General features: G+C 41.5%; 1 protein-coding gene and 1 long non-coding RNA gene across 3 annotated transcripts in view; one reads left to right on the forward strand and one right to left on the reverse strand.

Moving 5' to 3' along the window:
* Positions 1-946, reverse strand: part of NT5E (5'-nucleotidase ecto) — a 52,548-nt gene extending 51,602 nt beyond the window's left edge. Inside the window, exon 1 of one of the 2 annotated variants that reach the window (XM_036870999.1) lies at positions 155-946. In XM_036870999.1, coding sequence (XP_036726894.1) covers positions 155-493 — 339 coding nt within the window. In that variant the 5' untranslated portion in view covers positions 494-946. The remainder of the gene's footprint in view (positions 1-154) is intronic. The other variant, XM_036870998.1, reaches the window with a different exon arrangement.
* A 1,761-nt stretch (positions 947-2,707) lies between these two features.
* On the forward strand, positions 2,708-8,942 carry LOC118904901. The gene is made up of 3 exons (XR_005022121.1): positions 2,708-2,762; positions 7,258-7,450; positions 7,801-8,942. It is a non-coding gene; the product is annotated as an uncharacterized LOC118904901 (long non-coding RNA).
* The last annotated feature ends 5,655 nt before the right edge of the window (positions 8,943-14,597 follow it).

The raw sequence follows: 14,597 nt of genomic DNA on the forward strand, positions 1-14,597 counted from the left end.
GGGGAGTCTCGCTTTCTCCCCACAGCGCTCTGCGCCCCGGTTCCAGCTCGCCACCCGTGCCTCGCCGTCGGCGGCTCCTCCACCCCGGCTTCTCTCTCTCGGTCCGGGGACTCTACCCAGGGGGCTCCCGAGCTTCCCGGGCTCGCCGTCTTACCATGGCATCGTAGCCCAGGGCGTTCATGAAGTGCGCCACCTCGACGCCCTTGTACACGGTGAACCAGATGGTACCCTGGTACTGGTCGCCGGCGTCGAGCAGCAGCACGTGGGGCTCGGCGCGGCGAATCTGGCGCACCTTGGTGGCGAGCCGTGCCACGCCGCCCACGCAGCGGCTGGCGTTGACGCACTTGCTCGAGTCCTCGCTCGTCTGCTCCAGCCGGCTGTGCACGTCGTTGGTGTGCAGTATGGTGAGCTCCCAGCCGCCTGCCGCGGGCCACAGCAGCGCGCCCAGCGCGAGCAGCCTCAGCGCTGAGGCGCGTGCGCCTCGGGGACCCATGGCTGCAGCTGCCGGCGAGGGCGCGAGTACGGTGAGTGCTAGCGAGCCGCGCGGGTGGAGGCGTGCGGTGGCGAGCGCGGCGGGCGCCGGAGTCAAGGGCCCGGGCCGGCGAGCGGGCGGGCGGGCGAGGCGAGGCGGGGCCGGGCCTGGGCGGGCTCTCCTGTGGCCCAAAGGCCGGCCCCACGGCCAGGCGCACGCCCGCGCGGTGACCCGATACGACCCCGGCCCGCCGGGCTGCCGGGGCGCGGCTGGCGGCTGGCACCCGCTCCGGGCGGGAACAGTGGGGAGGTTGTTCCCGCTGGGGACGGGGCACCGGCCGCGGTCCCGGCCCGTCCGGGGAGCCCGGGCGCCGGCGGTGGGCTGTTCTTAACGGGTTGCGAGGGAGGAGTTGGAGGGTCCACCCCGCTTCCAGGTCCTCCCTGATTCTCGCCTCTTTAAAAGTTTTCTAAAGAGGGATGCCTTGTTTGTGTGAGTGGGTTTGTGGTTGCGCGAGCTCATCACTTGAAAGAACGAAAGAGGAAAGAGAGAGGAGGTGGAAGGGAAGAAGGGCGAGACGAGGGAGACGGGAGCGCTGTGCTTTTGGGGCCTTGGGAGCCAAAGACGGGTCGTGAGCTGTGACTGCTCCCTTGCCAGTTGAAGGACACACCAAGTCTGCGTTGCTTAGACGTAGAATCTCAGAAGCTAGAAATCATTCTAATCCAGTCGCGCGTTTGTGGATGATTATAAGCTTAGCGACACAACAGCAGCGGTGCGCGGTAGCTCTTGGAAGCTAAAACGGACCATCCCGAGTGAAACCAGTAGCTCTGAGGGTGTGATGCTGCCTCCTGTTGCTTTTCTAGGCTTTTTTTTTTTTTTCTGTCCTCTTTTTGAGGTTTTAATGTTTTAAGGATGGTGTGGTGTGTGTGTGTGTGTGTCTAAGGCAAAACTTTCGGCAAGGAAGGCAAGGCTAATAGGAATGCATACAGGAAACAAATCATCATTATAATCTAGTTTAATATTGCTGCAGAGTTTCCCTCTGTTTAAGAGATTGATTCCTGGGTACAGCTGATAATCTAATTTGGGAAGGGAAGGAGCCCCTACTAGGTGTCCCATTATTTATGCTTTAAAGAACAGCCTATGTTGTCCTCACAATTCTCCAAAATGCATCAAGCCAGTCCTGCTGTATTTTTTAAAGCTTTGGGGAACGAAAAATACATAACATAATTTACCATTTTAACCGTTTTAAATGTGCAGCTGAGTGGCATTAAGTATGTTCACATTGTTGTGCAACCATCACTACCATCCATCTCCAGAACTTTTTCATCTTCCCAAACTGAAACTCCATAGACATTAAAAAATAACTTCCCATTCCCCTCTTCCCTCAGCCCTTGGCAACCACCATTCCACCTTCTGTCTCTATGAATTTGAATACTCTAGGTATCTCATATAAGTGGAATCAAACAATTTGTCCTTTTGTGACTCATTTCACTTAGTATAGCGGTTCAAACATGGCTGTTCAAGGTTGTAGCATGTGTCAGAACTTTCTTTCTTATTAAGGCTGAATAATATTCCATTGTATGTATATACCACATTTTATTTATCCATTCATCCATTGGTGGACACGGGTTGTTTCCACTTTTTGGCTATTGTGAATAATGCTGTTATGAACGTGGGGTACAATATCTGTTCAAGTCTCTGCTTTCAATTCTTTTGGTTATACACCCAGCAGTGGAATTGCTGGATTGTACGTACGGTAGTTCTATGTTTAATTTTTTGAGGAACTGCATACTTTCTTCTATAATGGTTGCCCCATTTTACATTTCCATAAGCAATGCACAAGGGCTCCAATTTCTCTACACCTTGCCAACACTTATTTTCTGCTTTTGCTAATAGCTATCCTAAAAGGTTTGAAGTAGTATCTCATTGTGGTTTGATTTGCATTTCCTTAATAATGGATGATGTTGAATATCTTTTCATGTGCTTATTGGCCATTTGTATATCTTACTTGGAGAAATGTCTATTCAAGTCCTTTGCCTATGTTTTAATAGGATTACTTGCGTTTTTTTTGTTGTTGAGTTGTAGCAGTCTTTATATATTCAGGGTGTTAACTCCTTATCAGATATATCAGGGGTCCCCAACCCCCGGACCAGTACCAGTCCGTGGCCTGTTAGGAACCGGGCTGCACAGCGGGAGGTGAGTGGCAGGCCAGAGAGTGAAGCTTCATCTGTATTTACAGCCGCTCCACATTGCTCGCATTACCGCCTGAGCTCCGCCTCCTGTCAGCATTATGGTGAGGTGTATAATTATTTCATTATATATTACAGTGTAATAATAATAGAAATAAAGGGCACAATAAACATAACACACTTGAATCATCCCACAGCCATCCCCCCTGACCCCCACCCCAGTCTGTGGAAAAACTGTCTTCCACGAAACCAGTCCCTGGTGCCAAAAAGGTTGGGGACCGACCGCTGAGATATATGATTTACGAATATTTTCTTCCATTCTATGGATTGTCTTTTCACTCGGTTGATACCATTGCTGCACAGATTTTTATATTTTGATGATGTCAGATTTATCTACTTTTTTCTTTTGTTGCCTGTGTTTTTAGTATCATGTCCAAGAAATCATTGCCTGATCTGATGTTATGAAGCTTTCTCCCATGTTTTTTTCTAAGAGTTTTATAGTTTTAGCTCATAGCTTTAAATCTTCAATCCATTTTGAGTTAATTTTTGTTAATGGTGTAAGATGAGTGCAAAGTTGTTCTTTTGCGTGTAGATATCCAGTTTTCCCAACACCAGTAGGATGGATATTTATTTATTTATTTATTTTAAGTCTTCCTGGCTTTTAAATATTTATTTATCATAAGGTATTGGCTCATGGGATATGGCAAAGTCCCACCATCTGCCATGTGCCGGCTGGAGGCCCAGGAAAGCCATTGATGTAGCCCAAAGTCCTAAGAGCTGGAGAGCCAAGGTGTAGATTCCAGTCTGAGTGTAATGGCCTGAGAACCAGGAGCACCAGGACAGGAGAAGATGGATGTTCCAGCTCAGCAGTCAGGCAGAGAGGGAATTCAACCTTCCTCTGTCTTTTTGTTGTATTCAGGCCCTCAGTAGATTGGATGGTACCCACCCACACTGGGGAGGGCCATCTGCTTTCCTTAGTCCCCCACCTCAGATGCTAATCTCTTCTGGAAATATCCTGACAGACACACCCAGAAATACTGTTTAACCAGCTATCTGGGCATCCTGTGGCCCAGTCAAGTTGACACATAAAATTAGCCAGCATGGAGAGTGTAAATCATTTGCCCAGGAAAAAGCTGTACAGGTTAGGAGCAGCAGAGCCTGAGGCCATACAAGACCCCTTAATCCTGAAATTCATGCTTTGCAGTATTTGCCCACCTGGCTGAAGGTAGGGGAACTGGTAGTTATTTTTTAATTAAAATTAATTTTAGACTTACAGAAGACTTACAGAGGTAGTACAGAGAATTCTCACACACCCTTCACTCATCTTCCCCTAATGCAAACAGCATATATAACCATCAAAACTAAACAAATAATACTGAGACAAAACTATGAACTATGTTGCTGACTTTGTTTGGATCTCACCAGTTATTCCACCATGACTTTTCGGTTCTAGCAGCCGATCCAGGGTACCCGACTTAGACCTTAATCTTGTCTCCTCTAATCTGTGACAGTTTCTTCGTCTTTTGTCTTTCATGACCTTGACACTTTTGAAGAGCACTGGTTTTTGTATACTGTCCCTCAGATTGGGTTTGTCTGATGTTTTCTCTTGGTGAGGCCGAGGTTATGGATTTGGGGGGAGAATACTGCAGAGGTGAGGTGCCTTTTCATCACGTCATATCTGGGGTACATGATATCAGCACAGCTTACCACTGACCACTGGAGGACTGATGCTTTGTTGTTTCTTGCTTTTTAAACCTGGGCCATTGAAATACCCTTCAAAATTCCTGTCCTGGGGATGCCACCAGACTTCTGCTCCAACATCATTCCTCTGTCATTTGTTTGCACACAAGATCTAAAACGGCTTTGATTGCTTATTGGATCAAATTCAAACTTCCCAACCTGGCCTTTTAAACAGTCACTTCATCCATCTAACTTTACTTTCCACTGTCCCTCACCGGTCCATGCTTCCTCTTTCCTTCCCTCCCCACCATTCTCAGCCTGCCCTCAGGCCAAGGCCCAAGTTTCCTTGAGGGCCTAGTTCAAGTCCCTGTGAAACTTCTTTGACTACTCCAGACAACAGTGAGCTTTCTTTTCTCTAAATTCCTGATCTATTCTTACAATCTCACTTGTGGTTTTGCCTTTTTCCCTAGGTGTTTAATGTGTGTCTTGTCTTTCCTCCAAGTGCTAAATACAAAGTAGCTGCTTCAGTAGTGTGATTCAAGTAGCACCCACCTAAAATCTACTTAGACATCATTCAGTTAGTAGGTGGCAGACAGATTTTGAATAGAATTGAGTTGCAGCACTCAGATTGCATTGTATGGTCCTTAAGTGTTAAGGAGTAGACATTATCACTTCTCTTTTATAGGTAATAAAATTTAGGTTCTGCATGTTAAATGGATTGCCCAAGGTTCCACAGGTGGACTTTTTTTTTTTGGCCACACGGAGGGGCATGTGGGATCTTAGTTCCCTGACCAGGGATCGAACCTGTGCCCCCCTGCGTTGGAAGCGCGGAGACTTAACCACTGGACCACCAGGGAAGTCCCCCACAGGTGGACTTTTATCTTTTATGTATGTAACTATATTTCACACAAGTTCTCTGTCCACTCACAATGTTTATTTCCTACTGACCTTCATCCCGGCATCTCTGATACCCAGGGAGCAGTTCTTGGGGATTTCTGAGGTCCCTCAAGAAGCTTGGGATCATCTCCTGCAGCTTTTGCCATGGTCTCTTTGTGGCCACAGCAGGATGGTCAGTGTATAGCTGCCCCTTTCATAAACCACAAGGAATAGAATGGGTTGGGTCCGAGTCAGTCCGGGACACATAGAATTTACAGAGCCTGAGGACACAGGCTCTTGTGCCCGCACACCCACTCTGGTACCTCAGCGCAGACCCACCTCCCTCTCCAGCATCCTGGAGGCAGACAGATGTTCGATGTGCAGCCTCTCTGTCACAGCCCACTCCCCCCAACCCCTGAAGATGTAGCAGCAGTAACATCTCCCCCCATCAGACCCCGCCCCCTCCACACAGTGGACTTCCTCCCTCCCCTCAGCCTCCATCAGAAGCCGCATGGAATGTGGGCCTTTCTTCCTCCAGGTGGGATTGTAATGCTTTTACCACAGGCAGGAGGACCTGTGACACTCCTGGGACAGAATCCTCTGTGGCCCTGAGTGGACAGGTTTGAATATCACTGTTGCCTCTAGGCCCCTTCTGCTTCTACAGTATGTAGTGCCATGTTGCTGGATTCAGAGTCCAGAGAATTCAAGTACATCCTTCTGTTCGATCCTACCAAATCACCAGGAAGAAAAAGAAAGGTGCACAGAAAAATGTAAATCCTTACTCCATTTTATATCAGAGGATCAACTTGAGAGCTACTGCAATTCTTTTTTTTTTTTTTTTTTGAACATTTATTTATTTATTCGGCTGTGTCGGGTCTTAGTTGCGGCACTCGGGATCTAATTCCCTGACCAGGGATCAAACCCCGGGCTGCCTACACTGGAAACGTGGAGTCTTAGCCACTGGACCACCAGGGAAGTCCAAGAGCTATTGCAGTTCTTAAAGGGAAAACTCTGGGAGCCTTGTTCTCCGTTTAGCAGGGAACACCTTAAGAACTGCTCTTGCTTAGCAGTTTCCATTTCCCATGAGCCCTAGATATGTATTTCCTAGCTCTTCAGAAAATCTTCCGGATGTTTATGTCCATTTGAAGTCCTTAATGTGCTGGGGCAAAATTTAACTTTTCTTCCAAATTCTTGTAACATAACTTGGTGTCTGTTCCCCAAGTGTGTAGGCACTCATGCTTTAGAATTAGGGAGAATTCCAAGCAGAATTGTTAATATCTTCAATAACAAGTAAAATTGTATCCAGTGCTTTGCCTGTAGTGTGTACTCAGTTCATATTTTACTTGGTTTGAGAGAAGTCCATAGGAATTGGGATTGGAAACTATTTGTTCATTTATTCAGCAAATATTTACTGAACACTTACCATATGACAGGTGTCAGAGGAGACCAAAGTGTTATGGGTTGAATTGTGTCCCACCAACTGTGACCTCCAGGACCTCAGAATGTGACCATATTTGGAAATACAGTCTTTATAGAGGTATCAAGAGAAAATGAGGTCATTAGACTGGGCCCTGATCCAGTATGACTGGTGTACTTATTAGGGAAATTTGGACACAGAGACAGGTGCACATAGAAGGAAGACATAGTGAAGACTGTTGAAAACAGACAACAGGCCCTAAGTGGAGCCAGTTATGCTGAGCCCCAAGTCACGAAACCAAGACTTAATTACAGTTTCGGCTCTCCCAGAAATGGAATCTTACACCAGTCAATCAGGAATAGCCTGACCAGCACCAGTCAGGTAATCTGCCTGGCAGGCCCCTGCCATCCCTGTAAGGAAAGTAATCTTGCAATAACCAATCTGCTGTTTTGCCTCGTGCAACTTCTTTATTCCTGCTCCCTTCTGCCTATAAAATCTCTTGCCTTGTATAACTCTTCAGGGAGCTTTTCCATCTACTAGATTGGATGCTGCTTGATTCATGAATCTTTGAACAGAGCCAATAAGATCTTTAAAATTTACTCAGTTGAATTTGTTTTTTAATCAAGACACACACAGGGAGAACACTACATAAACTTGAAGGCAGATAGCAAGGTGATGCTTCTACAAGCCAAGGAACGCCAAAGATTGCCTGCAAACCCTCAGAAGCTAGAAGAAAGGCATGGAACAAATCCTTCCATCACAGTCCTCAGAGAGAACCAACTCTGCTGACACCTTGATCTCGTTCTAGCCTCCAGAAAAGTGAGCCAGTAAATTTCTGTCGTTTAAGCCACTCAGTTTGTGGTACTTTGTTATGGTGGCCCTAGGAAACTATACATGAAAGCAGAACGAAGCAATCACAGAACTGTGTGACATGATGCACAGGGCATACATGTGACCCCTCAGGGGGAGCAGAAGCCAAGTCATACAGTCCTTGACGGCCAATGTAAGGGGTTTAGATTTGCCCTTGGGTCAAAGGAGGGAAGACAGTGGAGAGACAAGCCAGGAGGTCCATGCCAGCTGGCAGAAGGCACATAGGGATTTTATTTTTAGTTTTTTAAACCACAGAAGAGGACATATTCTTCCCCACCTGAACTCTTTTCTTCTGGCAGGATGGAGGCTTCCTCAACTGGAAACAGCTAAGAGATGGAGCAAAGCCCCAGGATCCTTGGCAGCAGAGGGCAAATAAGGAAGATGTAAAAGTAGTCCTCGAAGGGTCTTACACTGGAGTGCATGCCCTGGTCCGGCTGCCCCCCGATCCGTGTTGCTCCAGGTGCCACCCAGGCCACGCCGAGCTGCTGTGGGAAGAAGACCGTGGATGGGGCCATTTTGATTTCATGTACTTGATGATTTTTAGCCAGAATGTCTGTGAATGAAATTATAACAATTAGGTGAATTAAACTGTTTTTAAAGCAATGATCCTTTTTCCCCCCCCGCAGCAGAGTTTAAAGCTCAAGAAGAGAATTTATATTTGAGCCAATAAGAAGAAACCAAAGAATTGATAAGAAGCTTGGCATGAGACCAAGGTCTTCCAATCTTCCAAAGGCAAAAAACTAGATTCTAAAAAGGAGCAGGGAATTGCCATTCTTTGGCAATATGCTCATTTTGAAATAATATTTCTTTTTCTGCCAAAACTGTTGTTTCCAAATTTGGGGATTTTTGTATCGAATGCCCTTTAAATTTCAAAAGTTTTTTTTTTTTTTAAACATTGCAATAAAACTGGAAAAATCTATAGATTTACCTTGATTTTAAAGAATATAATTTTGTGTTTCATTCTGTAGTGATACATGCAGTTTTTACAGAGTGCAAAGTTGGAAATTTGGTGTACAGCAAGTATTTGGATTTTTACACTAAAACCAAAAATGCTAAATACTATGCAAATGTGATAAAACATGGGATTTCAATTGCAATTAAAGTGTATTATAATGGGAAAAAATAGTGTCTTTTAAGAAGAAAATAGTTCTAGCAGGACCCTGGACTTATATGAACCTATATAATTTTCCTCTTGAACATTCTGAGTAAGATTCACTTTACAGTCAGTGTTTATTTTTTGTTTTTGGTTTTTCCTTTCATATGCTTTAAAATATTATAATATTTTAAATTGGCTTGGGGGAATTTGAACTCTTATAATTTTAAAGTAACCGATATTTGTATTTATTCAGTGACTTCTGAGAATTTGCAATTCTACACTATGTTTATCTGTAATTAAAATAAGGATCCTGATAATGTGAATTTCACCCAGGAATCTTTTGAACAAAACCTCAAAAGCCTGTATTGCATCGTTTCTTGCTAATTGGTAGTAGGTACCTTCTCTGCAGGAAAATTAAAAACTTTGATGGGCATTGGTTAAAATAATACTAATAATACTAACTGGGAGAATCATTTGGATGTATATGCTACACACTTTAGAATAAGTATTATATTTTAAATTTATAAGAGAATGTTGTACGTTTAAAACGACAGACGTTTATAGGTATGAAAAGTGTGCAAAATTTAAGATCTTTGGAGATAAGGCCAGGATGTAACAAAGTTAAAAAAATATATACTTGAACATAAGAATTTTGATGTTACTAGAAATTAAACAGTAGGAGTTAAAATTGGTTTATTTAGTTAGAAATCATATGAATCTTGTATTTATAAATATTAAGTCATTATAGATGGACCAGAGGATGATGACAAATAAACTATTGTTTATGTGCTAGGGTTTTCCCATTATTTCAAAATAGAGGACATCCTTCTATTAGTAGCTAAAACCAGCTACCATCTAAAACCAAAAGGAATTACTAGAAAGTTCTGAATTATATTCAGAATTGAGATTTGTACTGATACTGTATTTTTTTAACTTAAATTGTGGAATAAAGTAAATAATTATATTAATTTTATCAGGAAAAAGATAAGTACAAGATATTCAGTTTAGAGGAAATCAAAAATTTTAATAGGAGCACCCACCTGTTACAACTGGATTGGAAATATCAATATGAAATCATTCCTTTAAAAGAAAAACCTGTTTAGCTCTTCCACTAAAATCGCCCAGGAGCAATATCACCCCATGACACATGCTAATGTCCAGTACTATTGTCTCTAGTGCTATTTTCCTCTAAAACAAACAACTGATTCCATGTCTGGGGCTAAAAGGTACAAGTAAACATAAGAATTAGGCAATGTGTGTAACATGAATCTGGGGAAGTGGCCAAGGTGATCGCCCTGTCCTTGATGGTGTGAAATCATTGTTCTAACAACTGTAAATAGGGTTCTAGGCATCCTATCAGGGTCAAAAAAAAAAAAAAAAAAAAGAAAGAAAGAAAGAAAGAAAAAAAAAAAGAATCTAGGTAGCTGTATGGCCCAAATCAGTGCTAGTAGATGAGATCATTGACTTTATAAGAAGCAGCAAGTGGTCTTCCAATTGCTGTGATGGGAGACTCACATCGTAAGTAATCTCATGAGATTGCCCATGATGGTTCCAATAACTGGAGGGCATACTGCTGTCTTCATTAAAGGCAGTCTATTCCAACTTCCTTTCAGAAAAACCGTGAGCTGCCAGGCCACACTTATTTCCACACCAATGCAACCTTTCCAGCTCAGAGTGAAACTGAGCGGGACCCTTTGGGGCTCCTGGGCAGGGAAGCCTTTCTGTCCCCCGTTTCTTGTAGGACTCCGGCCTCCACGACCTTCCCTGGGTTCTAAGGGACAGATTCCAACGGTTGCTAATCTGGGAAGGGAGGGGATGCAGGGATGGGGGAGAGGCAGCCAGGAAACAGTAGTGCAGCCTTGGGGCAGGGTCCTGGTTCCCCCTCAAGGGATACACACAGCAATGTCTTTAAGCTCTTTAAGATGTCAGCATTTTTCACACCAGAGGAAGACCACCTGAGGCTACATTAAAGGAACCAGAGAAACTCATCCAGAAGATTACCTGAGACCAGATTAGAGGAGTGCAGGCCCTGCACACACCCTAATCTCAGCAACCCCACCCTTGAACTGTTGCTATAAAACTCCTCATCAAATTCTCCTGGGTTGGGATATACAGTTTTTCAGGGTAGGAGCCCGCTGTGTCCCCTTTTGCCTGGCAAAGCAATAGAGCTATTCTTTTCTACTTCACCCAAAACTCTGTCTCTGAGATTTGATTCAGCACCGGTGCACAGAGGCTGAGCTTTCAGCATCAAGAGGTTCTTAAGGTTATCTGTGCAGTGGACCTTTTGCCAGTCTGGCAAAGCCTATGGACTCTTCTCCTAATAATGTTTTAAATGCATAAAATAAATTGGATTACAAAATAAACTAACTATAGTGAAATATAGTTATCAAAATATTTTAAAAATTGTGATATAGTAAAACATGTATTCTTTATTAACACATTAAATGACAAAAAACATTTAAAATATTGGCAAGATAAACTAGGTTTTATTTTTTGAAGACATTAGTGTGAAGGCAGTAGTTGCATAGCTTGAATAAGAGAATTAAACTATGGGGAGGGCCTTTGTCAAGGCAACATGCATGTGTGTTGGGAAGCCAGTCAATTTTGATCTTTGTTTGGATGGTCACGGTGTTGAAAATCCCAGTTCTCAAAATATAGTTGTGATTAGAATTAAGGCTTCCATAGTTCACTTTATAAGGCCAAGATTGGCAGACGTATTTCAAAGAACATCACAACTTTAAAAATTAAATGCCAATTGTAGTCAAATTTTTGTCCAGAAATCAGTGAGTTCTTCTTTGGCTAGGTCATTATTTTCAACATAGATTCTCAATCTTTCTTTTATGTTTAGTACTTTTTGCATCCTGTAGATGACCTGGAGTAGGCAAATATTTCTTCAACAGAAGATCTTCAGTATAAAAGTAAATAGAAATGGTGATAGTAGACACCCTTATGTTCTTCTAAAATTGAGGTGGAAATCATTCACTGTTTTCACCATAAAGTATGATGGTTTTCTGTAGGGTTTTTTATGTAACTTTATCAGACTAAAAACAATCCCTTCTATTTTCATCTTGTTGAGGAGTTTTGGTCATGTTGATTTCTTTGAAAAGAGAAATCTGAGAACACCTGGGTCATTTCAGAGGCCTATCAAAAATTATATCTATTTAGATGACATTAAAGTTGAATGACGGATTCACAGTTCTTTCCTTTCTGATATTAACTGTGTCCTCCAGCATTTAAAAGTTGAAAGGATCAGCAAAATATTCGCAAATCAAATCCAGCAATATATGAAAAGAATTATATACCATGACAAAGTGAGATTTATCCCAGGTATGCAAGGCTGATTCATCATTCAAAAATCAATTAATGTAAACAATCACATCAACAGGCTAAATAAGAAATATCACATGATCCTATCAATAAATGCAGAAAAAGCGTTTGACGAAATCTAACACCCATTCATGATAGAAACTCTAAACTAGGACTAGAAGGGAGCTTAATCAACTTGATAAAGAATATTGACAAAAAATCTAAAGCTAACATTATACTTAATGGTGAAAAACTTGAAGTTTTCTGACTAAGATCAGGAATAAGAAGAGGATGTCCCCTCTCACCTTTGCTTTTAACCATTTTTTGGAAAGTCATAGCTACTTTAATAAGGTAAGAAAAAGAAATAAGGTAAGCAGATTAGGAAGGAATAAATAAAACTGTCTTTGTTCACAGATGACATGATTATCTATGTAGAAAGCCTGAAGAAATTCCTGGAACTAAATGCAATTATAGCAAGATTGCAAGATTCAAGGTCAATATTCAAAAGTCATTTGCATGCAAAAGAATTAAACTAGACTACTATCTTACACCATACAACAATATTAACTCAAAATGGAGTATGACTTGAATGTAAGACCTGAAACCATAAAACTCCTGGAGAAAACATAGGTGGTAAGCTCCTTGACATTGGTCTTGGCGATGATATTTTGGCTCTGACTCTAAAAGCAAAGTCAACAAAAACAGAAATAGACAACTGGGACTACATCAAATTAAAAAGCTTTTACACAGCAAAGGAAATCATCAACAAAATGAAAAAGCAACCTACTGAATGGGAGAAAATATTTGCAAATCATATATCTGATAAGGGTTAATACATAAAATATAAAGAACTCATACAAGTCAATAGCAAAAAAGTCAAACAGTCTGATTAAAGAATTGGCAGAGCATTTTCGAAAGAAGACATACAGATGGCGAACAGACACATAAGATGCTCAACATCACTAATCAGGGAAATAAATGCAGATCAAAACCATAACAAGATATGACCTCACACCTGTCAGAATGGCTATTATCAAAAAGGCCATGAATAGTACAGCATTGTAAATCAATTATATTTCAATAAAAAATATTAAAACTAAAAAAAAAAAAAGACCACGAATATCAACTGTTGGTGAGGATGTGGAGAAAAGGGAACCCTGGTGCACTGTTGGTGGGAATGTAAATTGGTGCAGCCACTATGGAAAACAGTATGGAAGTTTCTCAAAAAATTAAAATTAGAACTACTATATGATTCAGTAACTTCTAGATATTTACCCAAAGAAAACAAAAATACTAATTCAAAAAGATATATGCACCCCAATGTTCATTTCAGCATTATTTACAAAAGCCAATATACGGAAATAACTTAAGTGTCCATCAACAGATGAATGGATAAAGAAGATGTGAGATACACAGACAGACAGACAGACAGACAGACACACACACACACACACACACACAATAGAAAACTATTCAGCCATAAGGAAGAATGTAATTTTGCCATTCACGACAACATGGATGGACCTGAAGGGCATTATGTTAAGTGAAATAAGTCAGACAGAGAAATTCAAATACTGTATGATTTCACGTATATATAGAATCTAAAAAACAAACAAAACAAAACAAAATCAACCCCATAGATACAGAGAACAGAGTGATGGTTGCCAGAGGGGAGGGAGGTGGGGTGGGGGAGGAAATGGGTGAAGGGGGTCAAAAGGTACAAACTTCCAGCTATAAAATAAATAAGCCCTGGGGATGTAATGTACAGCATGGCAACTATAGTTAATAACACTGTATTGCATATTTGAAAGATGCTAAGAGAGTCAATCTTAGAAGTCCTCATCACAAGAAGAAAAAGGAAAAAAATTGTAACTATGTATGGTGATGGATGGTAACTAATTGTGGTGGTCATTTCACAATTTATACAAATATTGAATCATTATGTTGTACATCAGACACTAATATAATGTTATATGTCAATTATACCTCAATAAAAAAAGAAAAAAAAGTAAATTGCTTTCCTATATACCAGCAATGAACAAGTGGAATTTGAAATAAAAACACAATACCACTTACATTAGGACCTCCATAAATGAAATACTCAGGTATAAATCTAACAAAATATGTGTAAGATCTATATGAAAGAAATCAAAGAAGAACTATATAAGTGGAGAGGTGTTGCATATCCATGGATAGGAAGACTCACTGTTGTCCACATGTCAGTAATTCCCAACTTGATCTATAGATTCAATGCAATCCCAGTCAAAATCCCAGTGAGTTATTATAAGGATTTGGACAAACTGATTCTAAAGTATGTATGGAGAGGCAAAAGACATAGAACAGCCAAAACAATATTAAAAGAGAATAAGAAAGTTAGAGGACTGACACTACCCAGCTTCAAAACTTACTATAAAGCTACAGTACTCAAGACAGTGTGGTATTGGTGAAAGAGTAGATACATAGATCAATGGAAGAGAATAGAGAGCTCAGAAATGACTCACAAAATTACAAACTGGTCAGTAAACTGATCTTTGACAGAAGAGCAAAGACTATGCAATGGAGAAAAAGTAGCCTTTTCAACAATTCCTGCTGGAACAACTGGTCATCCACATGCAAAAAAAAAAAAAAAATCTAGAAACAGACTTACATCGATCACAAAAGTTAACTCAAAATTAGTCATAAACCTAACTGTAA

This window comes from Balaenoptera musculus, chromosome 12, assembly GCF_009873245.2.
Source record: "Balaenoptera musculus isolate JJ_BM4_2016_0621 chromosome 12, mBalMus1.pri.v3, whole genome shotgun sequence".
Taxonomy (NCBI): domain Eukaryota; kingdom Metazoa; phylum Chordata; class Mammalia; order Artiodactyla; family Balaenopteridae; genus Balaenoptera; species Balaenoptera musculus.